The sequence below is a fragment of the Canis aureus genome, chromosome 11 (genome assembly GCF_053574225.1).
Source record: "Canis aureus isolate CA01 chromosome 11, VMU_Caureus_v.1.0, whole genome shotgun sequence".
Lineage (NCBI taxonomy): Eukaryota > Metazoa > Chordata > Mammalia > Carnivora > Canidae > Canis > Canis aureus.
Window position 1 is genome coordinate 27,873,156 of NC_135621.1, and position 18,370 is coordinate 27,891,525.

At 48.1% G+C, this 18,370-nt stretch overlaps 1 protein-coding gene across 10 annotated transcripts in view; it reads right to left on the reverse strand.

The window, feature by feature from the left end:
- Window positions 1–6,401: 6,401 nt before the first annotated feature.
- GRAP2 (GRB2 related adaptor protein 2) overlaps window positions 6,402–18,370 on the reverse strand; it is a 63,922-nt gene continuing 51,953 nt past the window's right edge. For 8 of the 10 annotated variants that reach the window (XM_077914438.1, XM_077914437.1, XM_077914439.1 and 5 more), the window contains 5 exons: window positions 17,274–17,393; window positions 13,431–13,599; window positions 10,727–10,915; window positions 9,332–9,454; window positions 6,402–8,616 (listed from right to left, as the gene is read on the reverse strand). In XM_077914438.1, the coding sequence (XP_077770564.1) occupies window positions 8,437–8,616; window positions 9,332–9,454; window positions 10,727–10,915; window positions 13,431–13,599; window positions 17,274–17,393 (781 nt within the window). In that variant the 3' untranslated portion in view covers window positions 6,402–8,436. Of the gene's footprint in view, window positions 8,617–9,331; window positions 9,455–10,726; window positions 10,916–13,430; window positions 13,600–17,273; window positions 17,394–17,613; window positions 17,691–18,001; window positions 18,203–18,370 lie in introns of those variants that run through there. The other 2 variants (XM_077914444.1, XM_077914443.1) reach the window with 2 other exon arrangements.

The window sequence follows — 18,370 nt, forward strand, 5'->3', positions numbered from 1 at the left end:
ACTGTCCCCACTGACATGCTGTCCTAATTTGCATGTGGGAATCCACCATGGAGGCCTGATGGAAGAGAGAATGTGTGTGTGTGTGTGTGTGTGTGTGTGTGTGTGTATGCATGTGAGTCTGAGGGAAAAGCTAGGGAGCTATGCTGCCTCACACTGCCTTCTTGTTCCTTACCTTTCTCAAGAAATGTTTATGGAATGGCCTGATCATAAAATGTGTGCATCTTCTTCTAACATTTCCTGTAGATTGGGTCTTGATAGCCATTGCCCACTGTCACCCTACCCCACCTAATTCCTCCTTTAGGGCAGGGCTCTGCCTGGGTTCTCAGGTTCTGCCTCCTATAGAGTCCCATCAGTTGGTCTAAGCCAGTCATGGTGGTCTCATTCTCTTGGAAATGGCTAGTTTAGGAATGGCGTGTGATCTAGTCATGTCAATGGGATCCAAGGGAATGGCTACTGTATGGCTTCTGGGAAAGGTTTTTCTCACCAATTTATTTATTTGTATATTTAAATTATTTTATTTACTTATTTGAGAGAGAGAGAGAGAGTACAAGTGGGGGAAGGAGCAGAGGGAGAGGGACAGGCAGATTCCCCAATGAGTGTGGAGCCCAATGTGGGGTTCAGTGCCATAACCCCTGAGATCATGATGTTAGCCAAAACCAAGAGTCAGACACATAACCCACTGAGCCACTCAGGCTCCTCTGTTACAAAAAAAAAATGGCAGATAATGTGCCTCTTTTTTTTTTTTTTTCTTTTTAAAGGTTTTATTTATTCATTTGAGAGAGAGAGAGCAAGTGAGCATGAGTAGGGGGGAAGGACAGAGGGACAAGGAAAAGCAGACCGGGCTCTATCCCAGAATCCCGAGATCATGTCCTGAATCCAAGCCAGACGCTCAACTGACTGAGCCACCCAGGTGCCCCAGAATGTGCCTCTTCTTTACTGGACATTGTCGGTCTGCACTGGATGTCTGGTACTGCAATGGCCACTAAGAGACACCACTGATGTTCAGAGGATTGTGTTGTTGAATCACTGAACTCAGCAAGCTCTATCTCTGGCCCTCTTATATGCAATATCATAAACCTCTTGTTGCTCAAGATACTTTGGGTCAGGGTTTCATCCTCCTGATGGATACTCTTACTTTCATGGCCTCAGGCTCACTCACTTTCCACTAGTCTGAGCAGGGCTCTCAGTAGATGCCTGGACAAGGCTTGGTATTAGAAGTAAAAGACCAAAAGGAGACAAGTGTCCCTCTTCCTGAATAAGTCAAAGATATGACTCTTTGGTCCTTTGTCTCCTAGCTTGGAACTGAAATTGGATTTGTAGCTGCAGGACCAGCTTCTTGCAGACTGTAGACTTCCCTCCTTCCCTCTCTCCCTTCCTTCTATCCTTCCTTCCTTTCTTCCTTCACTCATTCATTCATACATTTGTGCCGAGGCTGGTTCCTCCCTGCTTGTGAGAGTCGATTGTGCACACATCTCTTCCCCACATCAGTTCACTGTTGTCATGTTGGTGGCTTGAAATCAGCCATGGTGGGAGGGTGTTTTTTTTTTTTTTAATAAGCTTAATTTTTTTTTAGGTTGCAAAACTTATACTCCTTGTTCTCACACATGCACAGCCTCCGCCATTATCAATATCCCCCATCTGAGCAGTGCCTTTGTTACACTTGGTGAACCTACATCAACATGTCATTATCACCCAATGCCTATAGCTTACCTCAGGGTTCACTCTTGGTTTTGTACACTTTCTGGGTTTTGACAAATGTGTAATGACATGTGACCACCATTATAGTATCATAGAGAATAGTTTCACTGCTCTAAAAATCCACCCCTTCCTCTCTCCCTCCCACCTCACCCTTGGCAGCAGCTGGTCTTTTTACCACCTCAATAGTTCTGCTATTTCCAGAATGTCATATAGTTGGATTCATACAATATATAGCCTTTACAGGTTGGTTTCTTTCACTTGGTGATAGGCATTAAAGGTTTCTATAGGTCTTCGCATGGCTTGAGAGCTCATTTCTTTTTAGGACTGAAGAATATTCCATTGTTTGGCTGGACCACAGCTTATTTTTCCATTTACTTACTAAAGGACACCTTGGTTGCTTCCAAGTGTTGGCAATTATGAATAGAACACCCATAAACATTCATGTACAGGTTTTTGTGTGGACAGAAGTTTTCAGCTCCTTTGGGTAAATACCAAGGAGCATGATTGCTGGATCATATGTTAAGACTATGTTTAGTTTTGTAAGAAACTGCCAAACTGTCTTCCGAAGGGGCTGTACCATTTTGCATTCCCACCAGCAGTGAAGAATTCCTGCTACTCCACATCCTTGCCAACATTTGGTGTTGTCAGTGTTTTGGACCTTGGATTTTCTAAGAGCTGTGTAATGGTATCTCATTGTTTTAATTTGCATTTCCCTAATGACATGTAATGTTGAGGATCTTTTCATGTGCTTACTTGTGATCTTCTATCTTGTTCAATGAGGTGTCTTTTGGGGCTTGTTCAATAGGCAGGCCTTTTGCTCATTTTTCAGTTGCGTTGTTCGTTTTCTTATTATTGGGTTTTAAGAATTCTTTGCTTTATTTTGGACAACAGTTCTTTATCAGACAGGCTTTTTGCAAATATCTTTTCCCCTTCTGTGGCTTATCTTCTCATTCTCTTGATGCATGGTAGGAATATTTATACCACAGAATTGGCAAATGTAACAAATCAGGGCTTTCCTTCAGAGGGCATTTAAATATTTACCAGTACACTGATGCATACATGCATCAGCCATTTATTGTGTGAACTATGCACTCAAAAATATTCAGTCCCGTGGCAGAGACAGGCTCAATGAATCACTGACCACAATACAGAGTTCTGAATATAGGGATGGAAGCAGAACAAGGATGCAACAGGAACATGAAGAAGGGGCATCTACAGCAGCCAGGAAGTTGGAATGGCTTTCCCAGTGGAGAACTTGAGCCCTGAGCTAAGTATTTCAAAGTGATTAGTTGTTGTCTGGATCAATACTGCCCAATAAGGTTAGCCACTTGCCCCATCCCGCTATTTAACTCACTCACACTAGCCACATTGCAAGTTGTGGCTACGAGTGGCTGGAGGCTCCTATATTGGACAGAGCAGATCGAGAACTTCCCTATCACTGTCCCAGAATGTGCTATTGGACAGCACTGATCTAGACAAAAAAGTGGAGGAAAGGCATTCCAGGCAGAAAGAACCCAGTGGAAGGACTCAGAGCTCTGAAACAACATGACTCATGCTGGGGGGAGATGGGCATTGCGGCTGAACAAACAGGCAGCAGTCAGATCGCAAAATGGCATTAGTGCCAAGCTTGGGAGTTTAAACTCTAGCCTGAAAGCTAGTGGGAGCCCCCGGAGGCTTTTGAACAGAAGCCTGATGTCGTCAGCTTTGCATGTTAATAAGATCTCTCTGGTAGTCAGTGGACTGGATAAGAGGGGCCAGCCTGGAGGCTGGGAGATGATTCTGAGAGCATTGCAGTTTCCAGGCGGTGTGTGTGGGGGGAGGTTGGGGGTGAGTGAAGAGAGGTTTGAAATGAGGGGGCAACTGTGGCACAGATGCAGAGAGAGTAGAGAAATGTGGATGACCCACTGGCTCATTGCATCTGGCCTCTGTGAAGTGCTTTGTAAATAGTTGTTGATTTAATGAATGAATTACAGCTGAGCCCAAATTGTACAACAGGGTGTGTATCCCCCTGGTGCTGTGGGTGGTATCTATTGCACAAACAAAGAGGTACAAGAGCATATCTTTTCATCTGAAGGAGGAAGGGCTGACAGGGAGAGAGACAAACAAGAGAGATGGGGGGAAAGGGACTTCCTCTGTCCTGTGTGATGGAAAGAGGGCTCCAGTGAGGAGGGCATGAACTGTGGGGGACCCTTGACCTAGGGAGTGCCTCTCTGAGGCCCAGGGACAAGGGCTACTCAGAACTAGGTATAGGCCATTCTCTACCCATCCTCTTCCCCAACCCCTTGACCATGGGAACTACAGGACAGATCTGGTTTCCTGAAGGATTGGGGGCATTTCATCAAGATAGAGATGTGATGCACAATGGACCGGCAGCATCAGGGAAGACGGTGTCAGCAGAGCATGTTCAGGAACAATGGAACATGGGCAGAGTAGGAGACATTAGTGGACTGGTGCTTAGACACATGAGAGATACCAGCCTCCTTCCCTTGGACTCTTGGAAGTAACTGGAGATCTTGAGGGCAGGTGGCTGAAAGTTACTGTAACTTGAGCATCAATGTTAATATTACCTCGTTTGCACCTATGGGTCCCTAAGGCCTGGGACCTTTGGGTTACAGAATGAATGATAGGTGACATGAGGCAGGTTTCACTTGCTCATTCATTAAGTAAATATTTGTTGAGCCTCTGTGTACCAAACATAGTGCTGCATGCTGGGCAGACAGTGGTTTACAAAACAGAGATGACCCCTGCCCTGGGGAGCTTATGGTCTAATAGTCCAACAGACCAGCGTATGCACTATTCAGGAAAAGCACCTGGAACCACCATAGTCCAATCGGAAGGGTTCTTTTAGGTGAGGGTCAGGAAAGGATAATTTGAGAAAGTGACACTTAAACTGAGACCTGAAGATGCATAGGAGTTAGCCAGGTAGAGGGAACAATAGATACGGAGGCTTTGGGAACCGGTCTGGAGGCTGAGAGAAGGCAGCAAGGAGACACAGGGGAGGCTGCAGTGGGAGGCCGGGGCCAGACCCCACACGGCCACATCGGGACTTGGATGCAAGTCCAAGCATGGTGGCTGGTGGGGGAGTGACGTGATCAGGCTCATGTTTGACAAGGATCATTCTGGCATCTCTCTGGAAAGTGCACTGGCGACAAAAGGGTCTGCTGGGAGAAGCGTGTCAAGGCTCATTCAGTCACCCAGAAAGAGACCTGGTGGCGTGGTCGTGGTGATGGAAAGACGTGGAGGAATCTGAGAAGTATTTAAAAGAACTGAGACAACATGTTTTTGCCGTGTCCTTGTTTTGGTATAAACAGGCCAAAGCGTTGACTTTAAACAAGGTGAAGAGCAAGTACTCGCCCAGGTCAATCTGTCCCACGCGTGGCCTGTTTTGCTCTGGGTTAGTTGCTCTAACGGTGCCGAGGTCATGTGGGCCATACCCTCACCTCCAAGCAGGACCACACCTGAGGTGAGTGCGTTTCATGTCTGAGGGGTTCCTGAGAAAGCTTTCACAACTTCTTTCAAAGATAACCTCTGCTTGTCTTTAAAAGAATCACTATTGGGAAACCCCTGTTTGTATTTTACCTGGATGCCTCTTGTCCTGAAGTTTCTTGATTCTTGATGGAGATGCTGAAATCAGTCACCTGGGCCTTCAAACATGGATGACGTCATAATGGCAGTTCTGAAGCATGTCTCGTTTGTAAATAACAGAGGAGGGTGCCTGAATATCCCGAGCAAAGGGATCTAATTAGATTTTTGTGGCTCTCTAGCTCTCTGTTCTTTGCCCTTGCTACTCAAAGCATGGTCCGTGGACCGAGTTAACATCACCTCAGAGCTCAGTAGACTTGCAGGACTGAATCAGAATCTGCATTTTAACATGCTCCCCAGGCCATCCATAGGCAAGTTCATTTTGGGAAGCCCTGCCTTGGATCAGCCTAAGACCATCTAAAAGTGGGTGGGCGGTGACAGGTACCAGAGATTTGATATTGCAGTGAGCCTCAGCAAGTGGTTAGAAAAATTGAACTGGTTCAACAGGAACCAGACTTTCTCTGGAAGTTCCCTGCCCCCGGGTCATGCACAGCGTTTCAGCTGAAGTCAGAGATGTTGGGTGCATTTCCCCATTGTGTGGGTGGGAGGAGCGCTGAGGGCAAGGGGACGCACCCCTGGTGCTGAAATGCTGTCAGGTGGAAAGCAACTCTCCATGCGCTCCCCTAGGCAGCAGAGACACTTCCCCAAACCCCCCCAAGTGTGGACAGTTTGTTCCTTGTCCTCTTTGCCTGGTCCCTAAGGGCCCCAGTTAAGTAGTTAGGGTGGTTAGGGTGACTCTTGCTTTGTTCTGAATTGAGCAACATGAGTGATGTGCAGGGATAAGGCTGGGTTAGGACCTCAGTTTAAGACTCCTCCAATGGCCTGGGGTGGAATAGAACATCCAGCTCCAGGGGTTTTGAAAGCTCTGCCCACGCTGTGCGGTGGGCCTCTCCAGGCCAGTGACCCCGGTTCCCACTTGAGCGGATGTGTGACCCAGACACTGCCCAGCAAAACAGGGCCCTTGTCATTATCTCTGCTTTCCTGAGAAGTGTTTCAAGGTGCAAAATCCAGGCCAGAGCCAAATCATTTCCCTCTCTCTTCACTGGGGCTGGTCCTCCCACATAATCAGACAAATGGATGAGGCTTGTGGGCTGTGTAAAGCATATGGTTTGTAAATACTGTAAAATCAAACATCACTTTTGGCTTTTATTTACTGTAACATGTTCACATCACCTAGCACCAAAATAGCTCTTAGGTCTTCTCTGCCTTGCTTCTCCTTCTCCCTGTTCTGTCGCCTTCATCCTTGTGGTACCTGCGCCCGCGCCCCTACCTTCCGCTGCGCTCACGTCTCCTCCTCCCCCACCTGCTCCCACCCTCCTTTCCGGGCTTGCCTTCCCCGCTGACTCCTACTCCCATGTCTCCCTCGCCTGTCCCACTTAACATCTCGCTCGCTTTCCCTCCCTTTCGGCCTCTCACACTGCTCCTTGATCTTTTGAAATGTCTCTGCTACCTTTCCCTTTCTGTGCTTTCATTTCTAAAGGCTGCGTGCCAGACGCTCCTCACTCTGCTCCACTCCCTCCGCCTCTCAGGCTATTTTCTCTTCGCTCCCAAGACTCACCACAGAGTGCCTTCTTTTTCCCTTCCCCTGTAAAGGCAGCGCAGGGATCACAAAATCATAGAATTCAGAGTCAAGGGGACACAGCCTACGTTACACTGACAGTTACTTCTGAGTCAGAAACTCTTTCTTCTTCTATCACACTCCAGAATGGCTGCCCCCATCACTCCTGAGAGCAAGGAGGGCTGGGGAAGAAGACAAAGGAACGGACCCACCTCACCCCCCGTGCTCCATCTCCAACATGTACCCCATCCTTTCATTTAGGTGTCACTGCACACACCCCTCCTCTTCTCAGGACCCTCAGCGGTGCAGACATATCTGCTCCCAGGCTCCACCAAAACACTAAATTTCCTTCTCCACTGTCCCTTCTTCCCAGCGAAGTCAGTCTGTGCTTCACACCTCCCCGGAGAAACACAATCCTATTTGGAGGTGGCAGGAGAGAAGGTGGTAATGGGGTCCCTTGTCCCAAGTGCAGCTCTTGGGTGTGTGTGTGTGTTGGAGGGGGGACGCTGCCAGCAGTGGCTCAACTGCCAGATCCAACAGAAAGCACATTGCAAAGCTGGTTCCCGCCCAGGGTCATGCTTGGGCAATCAATCAATCAATCAATCAATCCATCAACAATTGCTAGTCAACACTCTTGTGGAGTCGGCGTCTCTCTGTGCCACTGGGCAAAGCCTCCTCAAAACACAGGAAAACAAACAGAGACCCAAAGAGACATCCTTGTAACCATGAAACAATGGCTCTAAAATCCAGCTTTCTCAGCCAGGGCTTCTCTAAGCACTTCACAGAATCTCAGATGCAGGCTTCTTCGGTATCCGGGGAAACAGAGGTTACAAGTAAGCCCCTGGGGATTTGTAAAAATCCCTCCATCTCCCAGTGCCTGGCTCCTCGTGGTCTGTTTCTCCATGTCGGCCACGAGGAAGAGGATTAGCCAGGGAACAGTCACTGGAGGGAGGTGAAGGTCTCCACCGAGGGTGGAGCAGGAGGCCGGGCTGGCCCAGGCTTCGGGACACCTGCTGCTCCAGTCCTGCCTTCATGGTCCTTCCCGCTCCCGGCTCAGCCCTGTGTGGCTGTACCTTTACTCTCGACCCAGCAGTACCCACCCTTGGAGAACAGGAGGGAAGTTGCCCCGCGAATCCTCAAGGTAAGCTGGCCTTGGCGGTAAGCTGAAACGTGCCCCACCGAGTCCAGCTCCACCCTGTTATTCTGCGTCCAACGCTAGGGTGTGGATCTCCGCTTAGCTTCTCTCAGTGAGAATTCCCAAGGCCAGGAGGAAGCAGTGCCATCCTAAGGACAGGAAGAATTTGAATTTCATGTCCCTGCCCCCTCGCCAGCTTACCCGCTGCCTTCCACACACCGCTGAGGGGAGCAGAAAAACAAGTATGAATATAATTCCCCACCTGACTTCCTTTCATATTAACTAATTAACCAACTAAATCACCAATAAATTACTATTATAAAATGTGTATACACATAGGCATATGTGTGTGTGTGTGTGTGTGTACACACATATACGTGTCTATATAGTTCCAGCTTTTCTTTCTTGCTCTCTCTCTTGCAGGCAGCTTCAGGCAAAAGCTTCTGACCCCACTGGAAGGGCCTCATCGGATCATGGGTGCCACGTAGTTGGCAGGGAAGAGGCCCAGTTTGTTGTGCAGGCGGCCGGTCCACCAGGACGGGTTGGAGCTGTCCAGGACCTCGACCACCTCTCCGCTGCGAAATCCCAGCTCGTCGTCCTCCAGGGCCTCAAAGTCGTACAGTGCCCGGGCCCACCGCACTCGCTGTTGAGGGAAGCGCAGAGGGGTCCTGCTGAGCCAGGGCGGGGGGCTGGCCTGCAGAACCACTGTCACACAGGGGAGGTCCCAAGGCTCCCGCACCAGGATAAAGTCCTCCATGAGTGGCCTGCCCCGAAGGCTGACTTCTGGCTTCCCAGACCCCTCTTGGACCCCCCTGCCCCGAAGGCTGACTTCTGGCTTCCCAGACCCTCCCAGACCCCCCTGCAGCAGAGAGCAGACCCCACTGCACAGCCCTGAGCACAAAGTTATCAGAACTTATCTGAGCCGCTCTTGAGACTCAGGACTTTTACTGCAGAGAGGTTACCCTCCAAGGCCTCCCAGAGAATCCTTGACAACTGCCCTCCCTACATCAATAGGTGGTCTTCTTATTCTCTTCAGACGACAGAAAGGATGGCAGCGTACCTACACTGACAGCCCCTGGTGCTAGCACAACAGAGGCAGGTGGATTGCAAGGAAAAAGCCAACAGATCTCCCTCCGCTAGAGGCAGAGCCGAGAAGGAAGAGGACAGGGCAAGGCAGAGCAGCCAGAGTAACAGACAGGGATGGGCTCTGCCTGGGAACTCCCCCGCCCCCATCACTGGGCTCCCCCTGCCTCCATTCGGAGCTCTGAGCACCCTGGCTCCCTCCTGCAGGACCAGCCTTTTCTCTAAGTGCCCCTCTGGCTGCCTTCATTGAGCCCAGGGAGGGAACGTTCACGTACCCCGGCCACTTGGAGCTGCACTGGGTCTGTGTGTCTCCGGTGCATGAGGGCGGCATTCATTTCGCTGCCCATGCCCACGCCACAGTGCCCATCGTTTATGTCAAGGCTGCCTCCTCGGCGTTCCTAGAAACACATGTAACGGAAGACCTGTCACCACACCACGTCCCTCCCAGGCCCTCCAGTGCCTTGCTCAGATGCTAGGGACACAGCCAGTGTTCCAAGAATACTTGCTGCCAATGACAAGAAACCCCAGGTGTTGGAGAGAGGGGGAAGGATGGCAAAGGGACCTTCGATTGTGAAGACGATGCCAGATTTCATTCATTCAAAGAATATCAGGCACCTGCCATGTATCTAGTACTGTCCTAATCACTGGGGATGTGTAGCTGGAAGGAAAAGGCCCTTGTCTTCGTGGATCATCAGTTTAGAGGGGGAACCATCTACATTTAAGTGATAAGTGAGCTGAGAGAGCATCTAAATCAGCCAGGGTAATCGGAGAAGGCTTCCTAGGGGAGGTGATACTTGAACTCTAGCTTAGAGGAGGAGAAGGATCAGCCAGGAAAGGGCATTTTAGGCAGGGGAAATAACATATAAAAAGCCCCCCAAGTTATGAGAGAAAACACAACAGACCATTCTGGTAACTAAAGATAGTGCAGTGTTGCTGGAATGTGTGTTTGCTCGGGGAGTGAGGAGGGTGGGGGGCAGAGGGGTGGTTTAGGAGGAGCCAGCAGGAGATGAGGCTGGGGAAACAGATATGGGCAGCTCACAAAGAGCTTCGTGTGCCCTACTAAGGAATTTTAGGAACGATGTTATCTGGCTGTATTGTCCATCTCAGTAAGCGGCCCCAAATCCCATCTGGAACAAGGCAGGGGATAAATAAATAAATAAGCAAGGCTCTATTGTGGGCGTTAATCTGTTTTTCTTGTGGATCTCCACAGCCAGATGGGTTAAGGGGCATGGATAGATTTGGAATTGTGCTGACAGGAAAATGAAGCCACGGTTCACTGAATCCTCAGGGTAGGAGTGTGTGTGTGCGCGTGAGGGTGTGTGTTCAGGCAGGGAGCCAATGAATTCACAGGGACTTCTTTGCCAAGAGCAGTTCCCATATCATATTATCATATTTCTGCCGGTTGGGAGGTCCCAGTTCTTCTTTATGAAATCTGTGGACCCTCACGAGGCCGGGCTGGGCCTGAGATGCTTCTCCCGGGCCCACAGTCCCAGGACCACACACCCTCCCCCCCTCCACTCCCCCCCAGCATTTATTTGCTCTGGTTGTATCTGCTATCACGGGAAATTTTCACAGGCTCGGTGGCGGTGGGGACAGGTGGCCTGAGCCCCATGGGGGAGAGCAGGTCCTCTTCCCTACCTCACAGTGCCCACTGCATTCTTCTGGGGTACCTGATGGAAATGAGGGTGCTGCAGATAGCGGTGCTGCTGAGCTGGTGGTGCCGGGGCGTACTGCGAGGGAGGGGGCGTCGGGTGGTCTGACAGCTTCCTGGTCATCGGAGGCCGGATTTCTTCTCCCACAGCCCCACTGAGGAGCAGGCCTCCCTGGGGCCTCCGGTCCAGGCTGTTTCCCCGGTGACCCTGAGAGAGAATGATGAGGATGAAGCAGATCCATCCTCCTCCTTCCTGCATCTCTGGGCCCCACCCTGCCCCTTCTGGCAGCTGTTTCCAGACCTTGCTCAGGACAGTCCCAGGAGACAGCTGAGGGCATGTGGGCAGCCCAGAGACAGCCCACAGTTCAGACCCTCACAGCTTCAAATGGCTCCACGTTCTCAGATTCTCCAGGGTTGGGAATTTCAGGTCTCTGTTTCCTTTCCACGTGCCTCCCATTTTGTCCCTTCCTAGTAGGCTTGTTTTCCTCTGTGTAATCAAGCTTGAATATTCTATTTTACTGACACAATGCCACCCCTCCTTATCGCATGTGGCCACACCGCCGGACATCCTACCCTCCCGATGAGCTGTGCTATTGACTTTGCCTGATTTTGAACTGTCATTCATAGCCTGGTGATAGAGACCCAAACAGCAGTCCTCTTGCGGCGCCATGGAAACCAGGCTTGCCGCTGGGCACGCTGGGAAGGAGCACGGCCTTTCTGCTTAATGGGACCACAGCCCTGTGACTTGGAGGTCCTCTATTGTTATTTTTATTTCACAAACAATCACATAGGGCCCTGGGCTTTGTACACGCCAGGCGCTGTTCTAAGAGCTTTACAAATATGAATGCATTTAATCCAGTTTAATGCACTTTTATGCTACCTCTTTTCTCTCTTGCATGCATGTCCTGGTAAATTAATACCAGGTCCAATGAATGAATTGGATTCCGGCCACTTGGATCTTTCCATCACCTGTAATGTGGTTAAAATAATTCACAAAGTCTTAGTTAACCTTTGTTTTTCTTGCTGGACTTCTATGTGCACTTGCTAGGAACACTGTTTTTCTCCTAGGACTGTCATCACTTCTCAGGCTTACAATCAGCCAACTACCTGAGATGGTTTTCTCTACTTCCCCAGAGCACATGTTGCTTTGACAGCGGCAATGCCTTTTCAAATAACTTGTTCCTGGGATTTCAACTATTCCAGAGAATGCTTCTTCCTATACCCATCTCTTTCTTTCTTTTTTTTTTTTTTAAGATTTTACTATATATTCATGAGAGATACATACATACGGGGGGGGGGGGGGGCAGAGACACAGGCAGAGGGAGAAGCAGGCTCCATGCAGGAAGCCCGACGTGGGACTCAATACCGGGTCTTCAGGATCAGGCCCTGGGCTGAAGGTGGCGCTAAACTGCTGAGCCACCCGGGCTGCCCTCCCATCTCTTTCTTATAACGACTTGCTTCCTTTGAAAGATATTTTATAAATTGTGCGTGTGTGAATTTATGGGAGGCAAGTTAACACTTCCTTGGTGCCTGCTACTGTCCAGACTCTATGGTGAGTGCTATCTCTATATTATCTCATTTAATCCTTGTGATAGGCCAACAAGGGAAGTATTATACTCTCTCCATCTCCAGATGAGAAATCTGATACTCAGAAAGGTTTCTTAACTTGGCTAGGTAATAAGGATAGTTAGTGATGAAATTAAGATTTAAAGCTGGTTTGTCTGGGGGTATCTGGGTGGCTCCATTGGTTAGGTGTCTCGCTCTTGGTTTCAGCTCAGGTCATGACCTCAGGGTCATGGGGTAGAGCCCCACATCCAGCTCTATGCTCAGCAGGGAGTCTGCTTGAGATTTTCTCTCTCCTTCTCCCTCTGCTCCTCCCCCTGCTTTGTGAGCCCTCACTCTCTTCAATCAACCAATCAATCAATCAATCTTTTTAAAAAATTTTTTAAAAAGATTTTGTATTTATTTATTCATGAGAGATAGAGAGAGAGAGAGGCAGGCTCCATGCAGGGAGCCCGACGTGGGACTCGATCCCAGGACTCCAGAATCACACCCTGGGCCAAAGGCAGGTGCCAAACCACTGAGCCACCCGGGAATCCCCAATCTTTTTTTTTTAAAGGTAGGTTTATCTGATACATTTTCTAGTAAAATAATACTCCATATTCCAGACTGTTCCCAGAGCAAGAATTTCAGGTCCAATTATTTCTTCCAACAACCCTACCCCACCCTTCTGTGACAAAGCTCTACCCATTCCCTTAGTCCTGGACTCTAAGATGCTCTCCATCATTCCTTGTGTGCCCCCCTGGCCTTCATCTTTGGCCAACTCCTAAGTTGGGCTGAAACTGTGATGCAGTAACATCTATAATAACAAATAAAGCATCCATGGTTAAGAGCTAATGTTTGTTGAGTGCTGGTAGCACTGTTAGGAGTGATATAAGGGAAGGCAATACATTATCTTCTCAAACCTTCACCACCATCTATGAGTTAGGTATCACTATCATTCCAGTTTTATGGATCAGGAAACTGAAGATCATATAAATTTCCCAAATCACATGGCTGGGAAGTATTAAGAGATGATTTAAACTGAGGTCTGACCTCAGAGTTATTCTGTCTTCCAGAATACTCAGAGGACATGCCCATCAAATGCATTGTCTTGATGGGTCGAGTAGGACTCATGCTGCCTAAAATCTGTAGACCGGGGCTGATCAGGGCCTGAGACATACCTGGTCCTCTCGGGTTCTATCCCTCAGAAAGATCTGCTTCTGTTTGGAGATGGAAGTCGTCCTGTAGTAGTCTACCAGCTTATTTAGAGATGGAAACTTCTCTGTCCACAGGAAGTAATTACCCTTGTTGTCTCTCATGACCTTGAAGTGCTGAACATCATCTTCATGCCTAGAGATCAAGGTAAATCAAAATTGTATATTATATGGTGATGATGTCCCCACCCCCAGAGCTGACTGCATCCAGGGGTGCTGGAGTTCTTTTTGGGCAGGAAAGGGGATTTGAGTGCTTGCCCATCACAAAGCAGGTGGGCTGGCTCACTCAAATTCTAGGAGGAGATTTGTGGCAGGGACCACTCAGGACACAGGCTGCATTAGAAGGGATTTTTACATCAGCAGAAGATAATCAGTCTTCTGACACTGGAGCCAAGCTTTTATAAGAAGAAAATGTCCAAGTGCTTTAAGAACTATCAGGTCAAGGACTTTTTACAATGTTTGTTTGAAACATGGTAATCCCTAGTTCTGTATGATGCTAAGGACTCTGTCAAGACTCAGAGGGGAGAGATTTTTCACCCCTGCTATCTTTCCATTATCAGAAATACTTTGAACCAGCTCTTTTAAGCCCATAAACTAGCTCTGGACAGTAAGAGGCTACCTTGGGAAATTTGTCACACTTGGTTCTCTATATAATGGAGATCTCTTGGCCTTGGTTTACGTTTTGCAAAAATAAGGTTACAAAGTATTTTGAACTTTTGGGGAGAAAAGTGTTACATAGACATGTAGTGTTTTAATTGGCAAGGACCTCTGAGATTGTTTAGCTTTGTCTCCATGTTATGTGAGGTGAGGATGCTGAGGCTCAGAAAGGTGAGGGGCTCAGCCAAGGTCATGGTGAGTGAGTGGCAGAGCTGAGGCAAGAACCTTGGTTTTCTGATTCCAGTCTAATGAATTGAGCCTGTCATACCATGTACACCTGCTAACTTCTTTTAGATCGGCACCTTTTGACACCAGCTGGAATTGCAGTGATGGGAAATATTTGTATCAAGGTAGGAGAAACTGGATTTTATTCATCTGGAAAGGAGGAGTTTGCACTTTACTATTAGCTCCAGTCTTTCTCCATCAACAAGGCATTCTCTTTTCGATGTCAAGTTTATTTGTCAAACAGACATACACTTATATCTAAAAATAAACTAATGATATCAATTGCCTGATCCAAGAGAAAGGTCAAGAATTTAAGGAGAGTTGGGGAGTAAAGATACCTCCGAAGGTTAGTGCAGGTTTCTTAAGGATGGATTCAGTGGACTATGTTCAGAGGGGACAGGAATTTTGATTGATCTTCAGGCTCGTCTTATGTGCTGGGCTCTGCTCATAGCCAGCAGTGACCTCTGCTTGACTGCTCTGAGCTAGGAACCGACACTCTGCAATCACTGCATGGTCTTCCCCTTGGTGTTGGCCACTAACAGATGCTTTCTTCATTCTAACAACACATGGTTTAATTCCTAGTCATTACTCCTCACATCTGTGTGTGGAGGAGGAAATATTCTTGTGATATAATTATTCATCCACCACCTCTTAGTCAAAGAACTCAGAGTGAGAAACATTAACCCTCTCTCTCTCTCATGAACTGAGAGGCTGGATGTCAGGTTTGCAGCCAGTCACCTGGGCCTGTGGAAAGAGCTGGGCTCTCTCATCTGGGCTGCACCACTGTCTCAAGTTCCAAGAGGAGCAGAGAAAAGGATATAACTCAGGGCTTCAGACTCCAAAGTCTAGTGTTTCAGACCCTTAACAAATGCTAAATGTTAGAACTACAATTAGCTCTTAATTATCTTTGCATGACAGAAAGCAGATGTATAAATAAATAAAAATGATTTGCTTTGGAATATATTAGTCTACGTTTCTGCAAGAGACGTAGTAATGATTATGGTAATAATCACAAGAAGCTGCAATGCCTCAACAGCAGGGAGAGACTGTGGAAGAAGTCAAGGCTGACCCTTTTGGAGAATTCACCATCATGGAGGAAATATAAACCATAATTCCTAGTTGAAAAGCCAGAGTGCACTTCATGCAAACCAAAGGCACCAAGGAATGCCCTTCAATGTAGCCATTTACCTAGTCCAATCTGTAACCAGGGCCCTTAAGAAAGAGGTTTGACTATAAAATTTATTAAATAGAGCAAAGTTGCATTAAGACCTAACAAATTTAGAATTTGTGATCCATCACTATTGGCCTGACCTAAAATTTCCTATTGCCTAACCTATGAAAAAAAAACAAGTTTTAGTTAAGGAAAATTAAGATTTTAAGCAAGATTGCAAGGACAATGCTAATGAGACCAAGCTACTTTTGAGCGCTTTAGAGGCGCAGGTGCATACAAATGGTTGACCCCTATTTGTAAGTCCTTCCTACCTATTCCTTAAAATACCCATTCTTCCAGGCAGCCCAGGTGGCTCAGTGGTTTAGCGCCACCTTCAGCCCAGGGTGTGATCCTGGAGACCTGGCATCAAGTCCCATGTTAGGCTCCCTGCATGGAGCCTGCTTCTTTTCCCTCTGCCTGTTCTCTGCCTCTCTCTCTGTGTTTCTCATGAATAAATAAATAAAATCTTTAAAAAAAAGTACTCATTCTTTCTTTTTTTTTTAAGATTTTATTTATTTATACATGTTAGACACAGAGAGAAAGAGGCAAAGACCTAGGCAGAGGGAGAAGCAGACTCCATGCAGGGAGCCCAATGCAAAAATACCCATTCTTTCTAAATAGTAAAGTGGCCTCTCAGTTATTACCCAAGATTGGATTTATGAACTTAAAGCACTAAAGCTGCATGCCTTTCAAAATGTATTGAATGATCCAGACCAATATTTCCTGTCAATGAACCGACAGTAGGCTCCACTGTACAGGTTTCCACGGCTCCTCATGTGCAGGTATCAGCGTTAATTTGCACACTTTCACATGTGGTCACCATGCCTGGTATGTGACTTGCAATCCCAGACGTGCTGACCACACACAGTGCACTCAGACTTGGGGTTTCTGAGCGTGGGGCTGTGTCATGCTTGTGTCTGGACTGACTCACTTCCTCCTGGGTGCTTCACATTAATGAGATTTTGCTGCTATGGTCCCTCACCTCAACCCCCTCGGCTCTGATCTGTTGCTGTCAGTTTGCTGCATTACAGTGCACGGAGCTGGCCCTTCTTTTTGTGCAACCACAAATGACTTGTGACTACAGCAATGACTTGAGATTTTAATTTTCCTCTGAGCCTTCTTCAGATATGTATCAGTAGTAGAAGAAGAAGTTCAGATTTAAACCCTAAGACAGATGTGGACAATTGAGGATTCTCCATTCCTTCTCTTGTCCTACTTCTTTGCACAAATACTCATCGAATGCCCACTGGGTATAAGGTGCTGTTAAAGGCACAAAGATGAAATAGATTAAGATCCTGTCCTTCCAGGGGCACCTGGGTGGCTCAGTGGTTGAGCATCTGCCTTCTGCTCAAGGCATGATCCTGGGGTCCTGGGATCGAGTCCCACATGGGGCTCCCCACAGGGAGCCTGCTTCTCCCTCTGCCTGTGTCTCTGCCTCTCTGTCTCTCATGAATAAATAAATAGTATCTTAAAAAAAAAAAAAAAAGATCCTGTCCTTCCAGAAGCACTTAGGCTAGAGGGGGAGGCAGATGGACATATACATAACTTGGCCACAAGCCAGCGTACTGAGGAGGTATATACATGGGTCACAGGAAGGAGATGAATTGCTTCCAGCTGATAAGATGCCTGGGCCCCTTGGCCGCCATGCTTCTGAGCAATAGGTCACGTTCAAGGGGTCACCTCATGGCTTTAGCAGTCTGAGCTGGGAATGATCGTACCTGACGGAGATGGAGAAATCCCCTGGAGAGCTCTGGCTGGCCCGGATGATGAAGAAACCAACCTCCTTGCCCATAAGTAAGTTCTCAGCCTGGTGTCGTGAGAGGCCTTCATGAAACCATCTATTGGATGAGATAAAACCAGAAAGTCTTGGTGAGATGCCAGAGTGATTGGAAGGGGAAGGGGAAGAGGAAGGGGAAGGGGAGAAGAAACGACCCAAAGGGAAAGAGGGACTTTGGTCAGTAGAGAACAGGAAGAGACAAAGGAGGGGGCTGGGGCCTCTGAACCAAACATGCTCTAGGCAGTTTTCAGACAAGGCAAGTGAGCGTTCCCCTGACGCACCCACTTTGTTCCTTCCCTCCAGGAGAAGTCTTTCTTGCACTTGGAAAACCTGAATCATGGAAATGTGCCACTGCACCAAAATGGGACAGTGTGGGAGTGACTCACTGCGGGAAGTGGCCGCCTGCTGGCAGCTATGTGAGGGATGTCACTAGGAAAGAACTGCAGGGACAGATGATGTGCCAGGAAGACAGGAACCCCTTCAGGCACTGGGGGACCAGAGCTGGGAAGCCTTGGGCTCACACCCAGGCTGGGAGATCAGTGGGCCCCCTTAATGCCCAGAGGTGCTTGTGATCTGGGTGGTGTGGAGCCAGGCTAGCAGCAGCAGAGAGCAGCGTCAACACAGCCAGCTCCCAGGACCCCCCTCAATATCCAGGCAAATAATCCTTACTGTGGAAAAGAAGAAACAGAGGAGAGATTCTTCTTTCAGGGGCGCCGTCAGGGTGGCAGTGTCTGGAAGTGTTGTGGCAGGTGGCATAGCATACATGCAAAAGGTCAAGTACAATCACAGGAGCAAGGCAAACAGTGGTTACAGCCTCAGGGCAGGAGGCCAGAAACCTCTCAACCACAGAAGAGCAAAATGAGTGTTTGCAATCACTCAGCAGCCCTAAGTGGGATGGGTCCCATTTCTCCAAGGTGGCTCTCCTATTGCTGCCACAGGAAGGCTAGTATGTCTAATCCCTTGAAGGTGAATGTCTGACGCACTTTGGATTCCTTTGTGAGCAATATCCTATGCTCTCTAGAATTTAGGAACCTGGAC